This window comes from Clupea harengus, chromosome 17, assembly GCF_900700415.2.
Source record: "Clupea harengus chromosome 17, Ch_v2.0.2, whole genome shotgun sequence".
Lineage (NCBI taxonomy): Eukaryota > Metazoa > Chordata > Actinopteri > Clupeiformes > Clupeidae > Clupea > Clupea harengus.
The window spans coordinates 16,622,533-16,637,532 of NC_045168.1; the positions used below are offsets into that span (position 1 = coordinate 16,622,533).

At 46.3% G+C, this 15,000-nt stretch overlaps 3 protein-coding genes across 7 annotated transcripts in view; 1 reads left to right on the forward strand and 2 right to left on the reverse strand.

Annotated features, from left to right (window-relative positions):
- Positions 1–4,415: 4,415 nt before the first annotated feature.
- Positions 4,416–8,394, reverse strand: nkapd1 (NKAP domain containing 1). 3 transcript variants are annotated; one of them, XM_031584210.2, is made up of 6 exons: positions 8,290–8,394; positions 7,659–7,735; positions 7,454–7,548; positions 6,819–6,998; positions 6,146–6,199; positions 4,416–5,395 (listed from the first exon to the last, which is right to left on the reverse strand). In XM_031584210.2, the coding sequence occupies exons 2-6, from the start codon at positions 7,725–7,727 to the stop codon at positions 4,987–4,989; spliced, it is 807 nt and encodes a 268-aa protein (XP_031440070.1). In that variant the 5' UTR covers positions 7,728–7,735; positions 8,290–8,394; the 3' UTR covers positions 4,416–4,986. The 3 variants fall into 3 exon arrangements, with proteins under 3 accessions (XP_031440070.1, XP_012687034.1, XP_012687035.1); XM_012831580.3 differs by lacking the exon at positions 8,290–8,394 and adding an exon at positions 8,165–8,283; XM_012831581.3 differs by lacking the exon at positions 8,290–8,394 and having other exon boundaries at positions 7,659–8,283.
- Positions 8,395–8,722: 328 nt separating this feature from the next.
- On the reverse strand, positions 8,723–11,804 carry cryaba (crystallin, alpha B, a). 2 transcript variants are annotated; one of them, XM_042710289.1, is made up of 3 exons: positions 10,959–11,804; positions 10,442–10,600; positions 8,723–9,650 (listed from the first exon to the last, which is right to left on the reverse strand). In XM_042710289.1, the coding sequence occupies exons 1-3, from the start codon at positions 11,151–11,153 to the stop codon at positions 9,459–9,461; spliced, it is 546 nt and encodes a 181-aa protein (XP_042566223.1). In that variant the 5' UTR covers positions 11,154–11,804; the 3' UTR covers positions 8,723–9,458. The 2 variants fall into 2 exon arrangements, with proteins under 2 accessions (XP_042566223.1, XP_012687038.1); XM_012831584.3 differs by having other exon boundaries at positions 10,478–10,600; positions 10,959–11,800.
- Positions 11,805–13,317: 1,513 nt separating this feature from the next.
- The window catches only part of dixdc1a (DIX domain containing 1a), a 16,224-nt gene continuing 14,541 nt past the window's right edge, over positions 13,318–15,000 (forward strand). Inside the window, exon 1 of one of the 2 annotated variants that reach the window (XM_031584166.2) lies at positions 13,318–14,060. In XM_031584166.2, coding sequence (XP_031440026.1) covers positions 14,038–14,060 — 23 coding nt within the window. In that variant the 5' untranslated portion in view covers positions 13,318–14,037. The remainder of the gene's footprint in view (positions 14,061–15,000) is intronic. The other variant, XM_031584167.2, reaches the window with a different exon arrangement.

The following is a 15,000-nucleotide window of genomic DNA, read 5'->3' on the forward strand; positions in this document are numbered from 1 at the left end:
TGAGGTGGGCATCCAGTGAGGCAGTGCCCAGCGTGTGGGCATCCAGTGAGGCAGTGCCCAGCGTGTACAGCTCTGAGGTGGGCATCCAGTGAGGCAGTGCCCAGCGTGTGGGCATCCAGTGAGGCAGTGCCCAGCGTGTACAGCTCTGAGGTGGGCATCCAGTGAGGCAGTGCCCAGCGTGTGGGCATCCAGTGAGGCAGTGCCCAGCTCTGAGGTGGGCATCCAGTGAGGCAGTGGCCAGCGTGTGGGCATCCAGTGAGGCAGTGGCCAGCGTGTGGGCATCCAGTGAGGCAGTGGCCAGCGTGTGGGCATCCAGTGAGGCAGTGGCCAGCGTGTGGGCATCCAGTGAGGCAGTGCCCAGTGTGTACAGCTCTGAGGTCATTTCAATATCTGCCTCGCTGATGCGTCCTGTAAGAGTTTCCACGTTGCAAATGCCATTAGGCCCCCGAGGAAACAAGCCTCTTCCTCCAACATGCAGCACATGCATGCCGTCACATATCAGGCAAGGGCAGTCATATTCATCCAGTCATATTCATCCAGTCATATTCATCCAGTCATATTTATATTCATCCAGTCATATTCATCCAGACATATTCATATTCATCCAGTCATATTCATCCAGACATATTCATCCAGTCATATTCATATTCATCCAGTCATATTCATCCAGTCATATCCCAGTCATATTCATCCAGACATATTCATCCAGTCATATTCATATTCATCCAGTCATATTCATCCAGTCATATTCATATTCATCCAGTCATATTCATCCAGTCATATTCATATTCATCCAGTCATATTCATATTCATCCAGTCATATTCATCCAGTCATATTCATATTCATCCAGTCATATTCATATTCATCCAGTCATATTCATCCAGTCATATTCATATTCATCCAGTCATATTCCATATTCATCCAGTCATATTCATCCAGTCATATTCATATTCATCCAGTCATATTCATATTCATCCAGACATATTCATCCAGTCATATTCATATTCATCCAGTCATATTCATCCAGTCATATTCATATTCATCCAGACATATTCATCCAGTCATATTCATATTCATCCAGTCATATTCATCCAGTCATATTCATATTCATCCAGTCATATTCATATTCATCCAATCATATTCATCCAGTCATATTCATATTCATCCAGTCATATTCATATTCATCCAATCATATTCATCCAGACATATTCATCCAGTCATATTCATATTTATCCAGTCATATTCATCCAGACATATTCATATTCATCCAGTCATATTCATCCAGTCATATTCATATTCATCCAGTCATATTCATCCAGTCATATTCATCCAGTCATATTCATATTCATCCAGTCATATTCATCCAGTCATATTCATCCAGTCATATTCATATTCATCCAGACATATTCATATTCATCCAGTCATATTCATCCAGTCATATTCATCCAGTCATATTCATATTCATCCAGTCATATTCATATTCATCCAGACATATTCATCCAGACATATTCATCCAGACATATTCATATTCATCCAGTCATATTCATATTCATCCAGTCATATTCATCCAGACATATTCATATTCATCCAGACATATTCATCCAGACATATTCATATTCATCCAGACATATTCATCCAGGACAGATATCAGGCGAGGGATAGTTCTGTCATATTCATCCAGGACAGATGGCAGATTCTGAGCTCTGCTACGAAACTGGGGCAGAAAGCATCCTTGACCTTGAGTAAAGAACACAGAAAAAGGGAAGGGGTGTTAAATACAGTGGAATACCATTGCAAATACAACAATCAGTAAACCACTAAAATTAATTTGAACTTTGAACTCAAAAGGACTACCAGCCTCAGTAATCCAGTGACGGTGTCTGCTCATCTCGGAGGAAGAGGACACACACACACTCACACTGGGCTCCTCATGGGGCTGCTTCAAGAAGGGAGAATGGAACCATGGAACTACAGGACAACACTGCCACCTGCTGGACTACATCTGTCAGAACATAGGAGAGGACACCTGGGATTTTGTTTGTTTGTTTTGCAGCAAAGAAATTACATTTTCCAGACAAAGTTGCAAGAAAAATACATTTGTCAACTGAAAATGTTGCCACATAGGGGGCTCACATAACTGAAAGTTCAAACTGCACTTCTACTAGTGTGTGTGTGTGTATGTATATATACAGACGTGGACAAAATTGTTGGTACCCTTCCGTTAAAGAAAGAAAAACCCACAATGGTCACTGAAATAACTTGAAACTGAAAAAAGAAATAATAAATACAAATGTACTGAATATTAACTAATGAAAATCAGACATTGCTTTTGAATTATGGTTCAAAAGAATAATTACAAAAAAATAAATAATGAAACTGGCCTGGACAAAAATGATGGTACCCCTAGAAAAGATTGAAAATAATTTGACCATAGGGACATGTTAAACTAAGGTGTGTCCTCCATTTAGTATTACAGGTGTTTTCAAACTTGTAATCAGTCAGTCGGCCTATTTAAAGGGTGAAAATAAGTCACTGTGCTGTTTGGTATCATGGTGTGTACCACGCTGAACATGGACCACAGAAAGCTAAGGAGAGAGTTGTCTCATGAGATTAGAATGAAAATTATAGACAAGCATGTTAAAGGTAAAGGCTATAAGACCATCTTCCAAGCAGCTTGATATTCCTGAGACAACAGTTGCACATATTATTCAGAAGTGTAAGGTCCAGGGGACTGTAGCCAACCTCCTTGGACGTGGCTGCAAGAGGAAATTTGATGACAAATTGAAAAGACGGATAATACGAATGGTAACCAAAGAGACCAGAACAACTTCCAAAGAGATTAGAGGTGAACTCCAAGGTCAAGGTACATCAGTGTCAGATCGCACCATCCGTCGATGTTTGAGCCAAAGTCAACCGAGGAGGACACCACTGTTGAAAGCAAATCATAAAAAAGCGAGGCTGGAATTTGCCAAAATGCATATTGACAAGCCACAGGGCTTCTGGGAGAATGTCCTTTGGACAGATGAGACAAAACTGGAGCTTTTTGGCAAGTCACATCAGCTCTATGTTCAGAGACGCAAAAATTAAGCATACAAAGAAAAGAACACTGTACCTACTGTGAAACATGGAAGAGGCTCGGTTATGTTCTGGGGCTGCTTTGCTGCATCTGGCACAGGGTGTTTTGAATATGTGCAGGGTACAATGAAATCTCAAGACTATCAAGGCATTCTGGAGCAAAATGTGCTGCCCAGTGTAAGAAAGCTTGGTCTCAGTCACAGGTCATGGGTCCTCCAACAGGATAATGACCCAAAACACACAGCTAAAACGCCCAAGAATGGCTAAGAGAAAAACATTGGACCACTCTGAAGTGGCCTTCTATGAGCCCTGATCTAAATCCTATTGAACATCTGTGGAAGGAGCTGAAACATGCAGTCTGGAGAAGGCACCCTTCAAACCTGAGATAGCTGGAGCAGTTTGCTCACAAGAAGTGGGTCAAAATACATGTTGACAGGTGCAAAAGTCTCATTGAGAGTTACAGAAATCGATTGATTGCAGTGATTGCCTCAAAAGGTTGTGCAACAAAATATTAAATTAAGGGTACCATCATTTTTGTCCAGGCCAGTTTCCTTAGTTTATTTTTTATTATTATTCTGTTGAACCACAATTCAAAAGCAAAGTCTGATTTTCATTTGTTAATTTTCAGTACATTTTTATTTATTATTACTTTTGTCAGTTTCAAGTTATTTCAGTGACCATTGTGGATTTTTCTTTCTTTAACGGAAGGGTACCAACAATTTTGTCCACGTCTGTATATATATATATATATATATATATTGTGTGTGTGTGTGTATGTACAGTACCAGTCAAAAGTTTTTTCTTTACTTTTATTATTTTCTACATGGTAGATAATTTTTTTTTTGTTTAGTACATCATTCCATATGTTTTCTTTTGTAGTTTAAATGTCTTCAGTATTAATCTACAATGTAGAAAATAATAAAAGTAAAGAAAATAATTCTCCAAAAAATAAAGGTGTGTCCAAACTTTTGACTGGTACTGTATATATATATATATTGTGTGTGTGTGTATGTATATATATGTGCATGAGTGTGTATGTGTATATATATATTTATGTGCATGAGTGTGTATGTGTGTGTGTGTATGTATATATGTATGTGCATGAGTGTGTGTGTATGTATGTATATATATATATATATATATATATATATATATATATATATTTATATGTGCGTGTGTGCGTGGCGAGTCTCTCTGCACAGCTATCTGATGAAGTCAGAACCCTCTCTCTGTGACACTGGTTATGCTTTAGGTATTTTATCGATATGTGTTTAACTTTCACAAAAGAATCTTCTTTAGAACACAAGACACCACACAGAGAAACAATACGCCACCATGCTTTAAAAATAACTGCACAAAATATGCTGTGATTTATTGTTCATTTGTGGGCTGCCACACTGGGATGCACGATAAGAAAAGATTTTTTACTGTAGAATAAGTCTGAATGTTACAGGCAAACCAACATCATACTGAAATGAAGAAGTCTGAATGTTACAGGCAAACCAACATCATACTGAAATGAAGAAGTCTGAATGTTACAGGTAAACCAACATCATACTGAAATGCTGAGGTAGGTTCCTTTGAGTCTTTTCCATATTGTTCACGATTTATCACGAGCATACAAATAACTTATAAAGAACATTTAAAAAAATATGACTGCATTGTTCAAGTCCTCATGTGTCACTGTGGAGTAGCCAGAGATGACAGGGAGAAAGACTGCCTCTGTGTGTGTGTGTGTGTGTGTGTGTGTGTGTGTGGCCCTGAGGATGAAACCAGCCTTGTTGACACAGCTGCTGAAGTGTTCAGGTGTTACACACACGCCATGCATTAAAACATGTCTCTGAGCTGGGACACAGGCGTGTGAAGTGTGTGTGTGTGTGTGTGTGTGTGTGTGTGTGTGTGTGTGAAACTCAGTCATCTGAGCTCTCTGATTTCTCGTCGTCCCCAGCCTTCCAGTTCTTTCTCCTTTTCCTGGGCATGTCCTGGTGTGTGTCAGAGTTCCGTCTGTGTCTTTTCCGTCGGCTGCTGCTGCTCTTTTTCTCCCGCTCTACCTCCGAGTCGCTCTCCTCGGAGCTGCTCTGCTCCCCTCTCCTCCCTCGCTCGTCCTTCTTCCGCGCCACCTTCCTCTCCTCCTCCTTCCTCTTCCTGCTCCTCTCGCAGTCCGAGTCCCTGGAGTCGGAGCGTTTCTTCTTCTCCTTCTTCCTCTTCTTCTTCTTCTTGGAGGACTTCTTGGAGGGCTTCCTGCGGTCGGCCTCGCGGCTGCTCTTGCATTTCTTCTTCTTGTGCCGGACGTTCTCATCCCCACTGCTCTCCTCCCCGCTGCAGAACACAGAACCCAGGGAACAGTGGGTGGAACCAGACAGAAAGGGAGAACAGAGAACGTAGGGAGAGAAGAATGGGGGGAAAAAGAGAGAGAGAGAAAAAGAGAGAGAGGGTGAGAGGGAGAGAGTGAGGGGGAAGAGGGAGAGAGAAAGAGGGGGAAGAGAGAGAGGGGAGAGAGGGGGAGAGAGAGAGAGTGATAGGGAATAGGGAGAGAGAGGGGGAGAGGGAGGGAGGGAGAGAGAGAGACTGTTGAGTACATGAGAGTCTCATTCACTGTTTCACTGGCATGAAAACCAATCAGCACAGACCATTTCAACAGTGCAACATAGCAATGATGACACAGTTCAGATCACTGCATAAGTCACATTGACATCTCTCATCCACTCTTAGAGCTGCTTCAGCAGTAGATGTCTCTTTCAGCAGTAGATGTCTGGGCTGCTTCAGCAGTAGATGTCTGGGCTGTGTATCCTCATCTTCCATGGGTTAATCACTGCTGTCCAGTTCATGCACAGTGTTTGACCTATGACCTACCCGTCACATTTTTTTTTTTTTTAAAGATTTAGAGTGGGACAGGAAATGAGAGGGAGAAGAGGTGGGGACAGGAGAAATGACATCAGGCCGGATTCGAACCTGTGTCCTCCATGGGCATCAAGCCCGAATGTGGTCGGGGCTACTGTTTGCGCCACAGTGCCCCCCCTACCCGTCACATTTAAACTCTTCATGCACAGTGTTTGACCTACGACCTACCCGTCACATTTAAACTCTTCGGGGTGTTGCTCCTTAAAACCACTGTGGCCCCATCTGGAGTAAAACAAACATTCAGTTTAGTCAGAGCACAAATATACCCCACACACACACACAGAGCACAAACATACCCCCCCCCACACACACACACACCACACTCAAAGAGCACAAACATACACACACCCCCCCCCCCCCCCCCCCCCACACACACACAGAGCACAAACATACCACACACACACACACACAGAGCACAAACATACCACACACACACCACACTCAAAGAGCACAAACATACCCCACACACACACACACAGAGCACAAACATACCCCACACACACCACATTCAAAGAGTGCGCTCACCTCTATGGCTGTGTTAGTAACTTATGGAGTGACTTATTTAGAAATACATATATTAACACACACACACCTCTATGGCTGTTATAGTTACTTATGGAGTGACTGATCTAGAAATACATATATTATTAACACACACACCTCTATGGCTGTTTTAGTTACTTATCTAGAAATACACACACACACACACACACACACACACACACACACACACACACACACACACACACACACACACACACACACACACACACACACACACACACACACACACACACACACACACACACACACACACACACACACACACACACACACACACCTGTCTGGATCGTTAGCCTCAAATTCGTAGAGCTTTCGGGTCCAGTAGCGTGCCTCCCTCTCATCCCGGTCAGAGAGGCGCGATCCCCTCTCGTGTTTCTCAGACAGACGACCTCTGACCCCTCCTCTGTCCCATGAAGATGACGAGTCTTCCTCATTCCGGTCACAGTGCATGTAGCCACTAAAACACAACACAACCAACAGCTCACTGCCGCTCAGTCCTCCCAGTATAGCTGTCTGTAGGTGAGGTGCAGGTCTGCCTCTAGTACACCTGTCTGTAGGTGAGGTGCAGGTCTGCCTCTAGTACACCTGTCTGTAGGTGAGGTGCAGGTCTGCCTCTAGTACACCTGTCTGTAGGTGAGGTGCAGGTCTGCCTCTAGTACACCTGTCTGTAGGTGAGGTGCAGGTGCACCTGTCTGTAGGTGAGGTGCAGGTCTGCCTCTAGTACACCTGTCTGTAGGTGAGGTGCAGGTCTGCCTCTAGTACACCTGTCTGTAGGTGAGGTGCAGGTATAGCTCTGTAGGTGAGGTGCAGGTCTGTCTCTAGTATACCTGTCTGTAGGTGAGGTGCAGGTCTGCCTCTAGTACACCTGTCTCTAGTACACCTGTCTGTAGGTGAGGTGCAGGTCTGACTCACCTGGGCGCAGAGGCTGGTCTGTGGCTGAAGGTGTCGGTCTGAAACACATGCTTCTCATTGCCCCTCCGCTTCCACATCTCCGACTCCTCTTGCAGCTGTCAAAGCAGATCAGCATCAGCACAGTAGCTTTGGTTATATTTGGGCCATCTTGCACAGAAGTGGCCATAACAATATTCCTCTTACAGTATTTCATCAATGCGCAAACCTTGTTGTGTATGTCTGTGTGGCGGATGTAATTTCTGAGCAACTTTTTGCCAAGGGACACCCCAGACATGATGGCACCTAAGACAGAAATGGAATTCACTGGAACTGCTCCGGATAGAGCACCGAGTACAGCAAGACGGTACAGCAAACAATACGAGACACCCAGAAGCCAAACCAAAATAGTAAGTTAGCATACTACATGGCTAGATTAACACCAGTAGCTAGATAACTTCTTACATTAGATGTAAAGTGTTCCCTCTGACAACCCTCCAATAAAATGCTAGTGTGCTAGTTATAGCCTATAAGATATTCATGCTCAAAATAACAGTATACTTCCCCAAACATCATCTGTTCGTACATGCTATGCTATGGTGTGCTAAGGTATGCTATATTAGCTGTGGTGTATGGAAAGGACTAGCTTGCTGTAGTGGTTCCCTTTACGCTACGTGGATAGCTAGCGAGGCTAATCTATACAATGTACTCCTTCTGGTAAAATTATTAACCCACTGTTTGCAAGATTTACGCCGTCTTTAAAAATTAAAATCAATTGTAAAAAATGCGTTCCATAGAGTTGTTGACAATAAATGAGTTGAGGCAAGCTGATCCCTCTAAATCCAATCACTTCCGCTTACCTCTGTCACAGCGGAAGCACAAGATACTCGTTCGGGCACGTCAGAGCTGTGTACTGTGGTTGCCACGCCTATCGGATCGCCCCAGGCAGCAAACATCAGCCTACGGATTGTCTTTGTTTTCTGTTAGTTGCTTTTCTTGGTTTATCGCTAATTTCCCCAATTGTGCAAACCGATTATGTTGATGTGCTGTAGACCTATATTAGCCTACTTATTCCTGAGTCCTGTAAGTGACGTCCAGTTCAGAATCGTTCGTCTGGCGTGTTGTCAAATTCAAAATCACCTGCTTCATTAATTTTGAAACCAAGAGTTCAGGGCTGTTATACATGAACCCCTTATTTCCATCCATTTGTTGTAACTTCATTATGTAAAATAACCGTCTCAGGTTGAAATGTTCAATCGTTCCACTATGCATTAAACCAGACTTTTCCAAGACTTAATTCATTTGACTTTATTCACAAACCATCAATCAGTTTCAAGCAAAGTCCAAGCAGCTACAAAAGAGAGCGCATAGTCAGACCCATGCACACATGGTAGATCAGGCCGGTGAGCCACACATCAGGAGACCACATGTAAACCCCCCATGCACCCCCGCCCCCCTTTACTGTCGATCCTTAACACTTTCTCACGTCAGATCATGACAATATGACACATCCCCCACTGTGACACCTATGCACCTCCGCGTAAAGAGGCAACTCCATTGGTGGAGTGACAGTGATGCACATTAAACAGGTTCTCATGAGGCAGCAGCAGGCTCTCAGGTCCTGCCGGGCCCCCCCACACACATTCCCACCCACCCCCTGAATACCCTGGAGGCTGAGGGCAAACACCCTCCCTCGTGGCGCCTGCCCGACGCTCTGATTCACTGAGAGCTTTTAAGTGTAAGGTCATCACTGATAGATACAGCCTCTGCCCACAGGACTGCTGACACAGCTTGAAGTGGTCTGGTTTGGTTTTAGTAACACAGGTGTGCACTGGTGGCACTGTTTGACAGAAACATAGAAAAAGAAGACAGTTATAGACTAGAAATTTGAGCTGTGGCTGTTACTGACGTAAAGGCTTTGTAGTTAAGGCATGGCTCTAGGCTGTAACCACTTAACACTGAGCAACTTCTTCTGAGTAATTAGAGTGAAGGGCTTCGCTCTGACAGACACAGCCGTGGAAAAGAGACTCTACTTCTGCCCTGGGGCCTTCTCCTCACAGGTGATGGGGATGTTCCGCTCCGGAACGTCCGTCAGGTTCCGAGGGGCGGAGATGCTTAGAACCCCATCAGATGAGAGAGAGGAGGTGAACGCTCCGGGGTCCACGCCCGCTGGAACTTTGTATTTCCGGAAGAACTCTCTGGAAACATGGCCATGCTCATCCTGAGGGCAGATGTACAGATTTGTGTGTGCACTCACACAAGCTAGCAGACATACTTCATCTCCCCAGTTATGCACTAACACAAGCTAGCAGACATACGTCATCTATTTAGTTATGCGCTCACACAAGCTAGCAGACATACTTCATCTCCCCAGTTATGCACTAACACAAGCTAGCAGACATACTTCATCTCTTCAGTTATGCACTAACACAAGCTAGCAGATACTTCATCTCCCCAGTAATGCACTAACACAAGCTAGCAGACATACTTCATCTCCCCAGTTATGCACTAGCACAAGCTAGCAGACATACTTCATCTCTTCAGTTACTGTATATAGATGTTACAAAAAATGAATGGTGATTTTGATCAAGTTTCTGCATTGAGAGGAGGAACAGCAGACATCTGCAAAAGGTAGACTATGTTGGCAAAAAATCTAAAGTTTATATTAAGTGAGAGAAAGAGAAAGAAGAAGATAGAAAGAAAGAAAGTGGTGAAGAAAGATACATTTAATACAAGAAAGGAAGAAAACTGTGGTTGCCCGAATGAAGAACACAAAGCTAGGGGAAAATCCAAAGAAATAGGGGACTGCAATGTAGTACACTACGTAGTACACTATGTGTTTTTTGAAAAGCGCATTTGTCTAGAGACTGGGTATAGTGGATTGGAACAGTAGCTGCCCTTAGTGTTGTGTGTGTCTGCAGGTGGAGTGTGTACCTCTGAGGTGTTGTGTGTGTCTGCAGGTGGAGTGTGTACCTCTGAGGTGTTGTGTGTGTCTGCAGGTGGAGTGTGTACCTCTGCGGGCGGGTAGCTGAGGCCTCGGGGGCGTACCTGCCGTTCCTCATGCTTGCCGTGCACCTCCACATAGTCCTCGTTCACCTTCACCGTCAGTTCTTCTGGAGAGAAGTGCTTCACGTCCAGGTTGATCACGAAGCGCTCTTTGTCTGAGCGCATCTGAACAGTGAACACAAACCAACCAGAAACCATCACACGGAGCAGATGGAACAGACACCATCACACGGAGCAGGTGGAACAGACACCATCACACGGAGCAGGTGGAAACCCCCAGGCTAAAGCCCCCAGGCCGGGCATTCACACTCAACAAATGTAGCTTGACTTTTGGTATTCATTTAACAACGTGATATCAGAGTTTTTCAGATTACATTTGATTAGATCAAGCAAGCCATTTGGGATAGGCTATTAGTTTAGTAACTCGTAGTACTTAGAGGTAATATGAGAAAGTAATATTTCTCGAGCTGCCTGAGGTGCAGTGTAAGTGCAGGTCTGCTGAGAGGGAGGGTGCAGTGCCTACCTCGGAGAAGCCGCTGTCCATCCAGCTGGGCAGAAAGGGCCTGTAGAAGGGCCGGTTATAAAACATGGAGAAGAAGGGATTGAACAGGTCTCCGTCGGGAATGTGCTCTCCGAAGAACTGGTCATAGTTCCGGCTGGGGAAGTAGGCGGGAAAGTAGGGGCGTCTGAACCAGGGGTACTGGATGGAAACGTCCATGCTGGCTGCGATGCGTTGCGGTGCGTTGTGTTGCGGTGCGGTGCGGGTCGTGGTGCTGCGATGGGTGCCCGAGGCTGGTTGGCGCTCTCCTCTGCCCGCTCTTATTTATCCCCCTCGGCCGGGCCGGGCCCGCCTCTCCCTCTCGCCCGCCCGCCCATTGATCACTGTCCAATAATGATGTCAAGGGTTTGGTCTTTTCCTGCCCTGCCCAGCCGCCCCTCCGCACCCTCTCTCCCCGATCCTGGGCTAGAGGGGGCAGTTATCAGCTCATCTGCCCCGCCCTGCTCCGCTTCCCCCCCCCTGCCCCGCTCCGCTTCAGGGCATCAGAGGGGACCCTCCCCTGGATTACTGTTGGGGATTTGAATTGTGCTGATGCCCTCCCTGCTCAGCGCGCTGGAAACATTTTTGTCTCGTTGGACCGGTTCGAAGCAGGGTGCCCACCGGCTTGGCCCGCGCCCCCGCCACAGCGCCATGCCAAGGGATTCTGGCGGCCGCCGCACCCAGACCCGGCAGTGCCGGATGTGATCCGCTCCTCCTCGCTGGGCCGAGGTCACCGGGGCAGCTCACACAGAAGGATGACATGGCTGTCAGAAACGAGCTGAGGTGATTGGACGACAGCAGTCAGCAGGACAGTTATCGGGAGCGCTATCTGCGCTGACTTAGAGCTGGTAACCCCTGGTCTCTGTGGGGGCAGCACTGCTGTAATCCCATGGCGTGCTACTGTAGCTTTAGCCGCTGATAAGATCTAAGTCGTGAACGTTTTAAGTATGTAAAAGTAAAAGTAATGTAAAAAAAAATGTAAAAGTAAACTATGCTTCCAGTGTGCTGATGTGGCAGATATCTAGCTTAGCCAAGTGACAGCTTGACTTCACCTTGCCTGATATCATTTCAGGTAACCATGGAAACAAGAATACTTTAGTAACCGCATAGAGTATCTGAAGAGTCGAGGGAATAGGTGGAATCTGATTTATGCAGTATTCTGAGCCTGCCTAGGGCATATATCTACCAGCTGCAGTGCAGCTCCATCCTAAGGGGGCATTCATTTCACTCTGGGTTTTTCAATCGGGGGTTTTTCTGGAATTTAGGTTAGCTGTAAGGTAAGATCACTGCTCAAAGCTGATGAAGCCTGTGCAGACTTGCATTGGGCATTAGACAGAAAGGACAATAAAAAAAAACAATACCTTTTGTTGGCTGTGTGTGTGGATGCTGCTCACAGCTACATCCTGACAGAGAGAAACACCAGACTGGAGTATTGTTTTGAGGTGCTATGGAAACGCAGTTAAGATATTGTTTTATGTTGGTATGGAAACGCAGTTAAGATATTGTTTTATGTTGGTATGGAAACGCAGTTAAGATATTGTTTTGTGATGTTATGGAGATGGATGAGTTGTTTACTGAGGTCCACATAGTGCATATCTGTACTGTGGAAAAACATTTTACCTCGTTTCTCAAAATGCTGTTACCCGACTATCTTCTACATTCCACAAGACACACTGAACACATTAAACACACTGACACTAGACATCTGCAGCCTCCATGTTGTCTGGTATGTGGTATGCAAGAGTCATCTGAGACTGAGCTGTTGTCTGCATGAAGGTCTTTTCACTCTAAAGTCCACAAGGGGCAAAGCCCCCCCCCCCAAACAGAACCATTTTTCCTCTCACTGGCATGCAGACTTAACCCTAAATCCCATTGGCCTCGTCTGCTCTTCTGTAGGTCTGTGTGTGTGTGCGTGTGTGTCTGTGTCTGTGTCTTTGTGCAAGACGGGGCACCTCTATTGACAAGGAGTGTTTGAAATAATCCAATTTGCCCTGTTTGAATGAGCAAGCATAGCTGCATGGCTGGTGTCCATCGTGTCAGTCTGCACACAGAAGCTCTGCCCCCCCCCAACCCAGAACACCCCACCCCCACCCAACCCATACAAAGGAGAGCCCTCCGCCTGGGAGGGGGCGGGAAGGAGGAGGAGAAGGAGAGGGAGGAGGAGGAGTGAGACCAAACACAGGGCTGAGCATGTCTGTTTCCTCACAGAGAAAAGAAACAAGGGAGAGAGAGAGAGGGAGAGAGAAACAGAGAGAGGGAGAGTGAGAGAGAGAGAGAGAGAGAGGGAGAGGGAGAGAGGGAGAGAGAAACAGAGAGAGGGAGAGTGAGAGAGAGAGAGAGAGAGAGGGAGAGGGAGACAGAAACAGAGAGGGGGGGGCTCGGCTAGAGAATCTGTCCAGTAGTCGTTGTGAGGGAGAAGGCAAGGCTCTAGCTGAATGAGAGAATTACACAACAGACTGCGTGAGGGGGAGAGAGAGCGACTGGGAGAGCGAGAGCGAGAGAGAGAGAGGGAGAGAGACCGAGAGACCAAGAGAGAGAGAGGGAGAGAGAGAGGGAGCATGCTTGACTCGCCAGGCTGAGGACAGATGCCTTGGAAACAGCGCACGGAGGAGGGCCGAGCCTGAGCGAGCAGCCGCTCCCAGCTGAGACACACACACACACACACACACGCGCGCGCGCGTCTGTTGTGGGGAGGGTGTGTTTTTCAGCGCTGGAGCCGTGAGGAACGTGGAGGGGATCCACCGTGTGGAAGGAGCAGCCTACGGAGCATGGGAGAACCCTGAGCTCCTCTCCTCTCCTCCTCCCGCCACCCCGCCCCTCCGGACGGAGCACACTGCTACGTGGAGCCTCGTCTATCTCTCGCCTTTTCCTTTTTTTCCCTCCTGCTCCACTCCGCTCCGCTCCGCTCCGCTCCCCACTGATGCTCCCACCCTGTTGACTGGTGAGGGGCGGGGGGGGGGGGCACGTGGGGCTTCCGGCGGTGATGATCCTGAGCCTCAGACGGAACCAACCCAGAGGGCAACAGGGCAGGACCAGCATGGGAGGTTAGGAGGGCAGCACAGCCATGGGAGCCAAACAAATGAAGTGGTATGAATGGGATTCCGTGTTTTCATTCCTGTTAACATTATATCATCACATCTCTCTCCCTCACTTTCTCTCTTTCTTTCTTTCTCTCTCTCTCTCTCTCTCGCTCATGTTCTTCATTTCCTTCTGCCTTCCATCCGTCAGCCCTGAGCACATTGTAGCATATGAATCATTTGTCCTGACACTAGAATCATCCCAATCATATTTCTTCATGCTGACAGTCTTTGTGAGGACAACATAAGGTGCTTCGACTACCTCCACGAACACCTCACACTTAAGGTTCATCTTCATCTTCCAACCATCTCTCTCTCTGTCATCTTCCATCCCTCTCTGCTCCCCCCGTCCTGCATATTGTCTGAGCGACTCTCTCTCTCTTTCTTTCTCTCTCTCTCTTTCTTTCTTCCACTGCATATGTTTTTGAGCACTAAGCAGCTTGCTGTGGCAGAGGGTGTGTGCCCATGGTGTGCGTGCTCCTGACTACAGGGCATCGCCTGGCAACGGATGCCCATTGTGTTGTGCGATTGACTGCAGACCTAAACATCTATGACAACATGCCATGAAAATGTTAACATGTGATATTAATCTTCTCAGAAGTATGCTAATGGGTGGTAACATTTGAAAAAGGTTGTTTTGATAAAGTAAAATTCAAACACAAATGTTGTGTACATAAAATGACAGCCATGTCAGTGCTTCCTGTGGTAACTAGGGCAGTGGGCATTATTGATGCTTGGATCTCTTTCAAAACAGGGAATTTGCTCTGCAAAGCTTGCAGGACACGCATTTAGTTCAGCTGAAAATCTGTTGATGTGAGCATGTCTGTTTGATCTCCAGCGCAGGGAGCATTCAAGCGTAGGCTCCCAGAGCAGCTCCCAGACTCAATGTTTGAGCAAAGCTGAAGATGAAGCTCAGTTATGGACCAAGCCCTCTGTTTATGAATCATGTA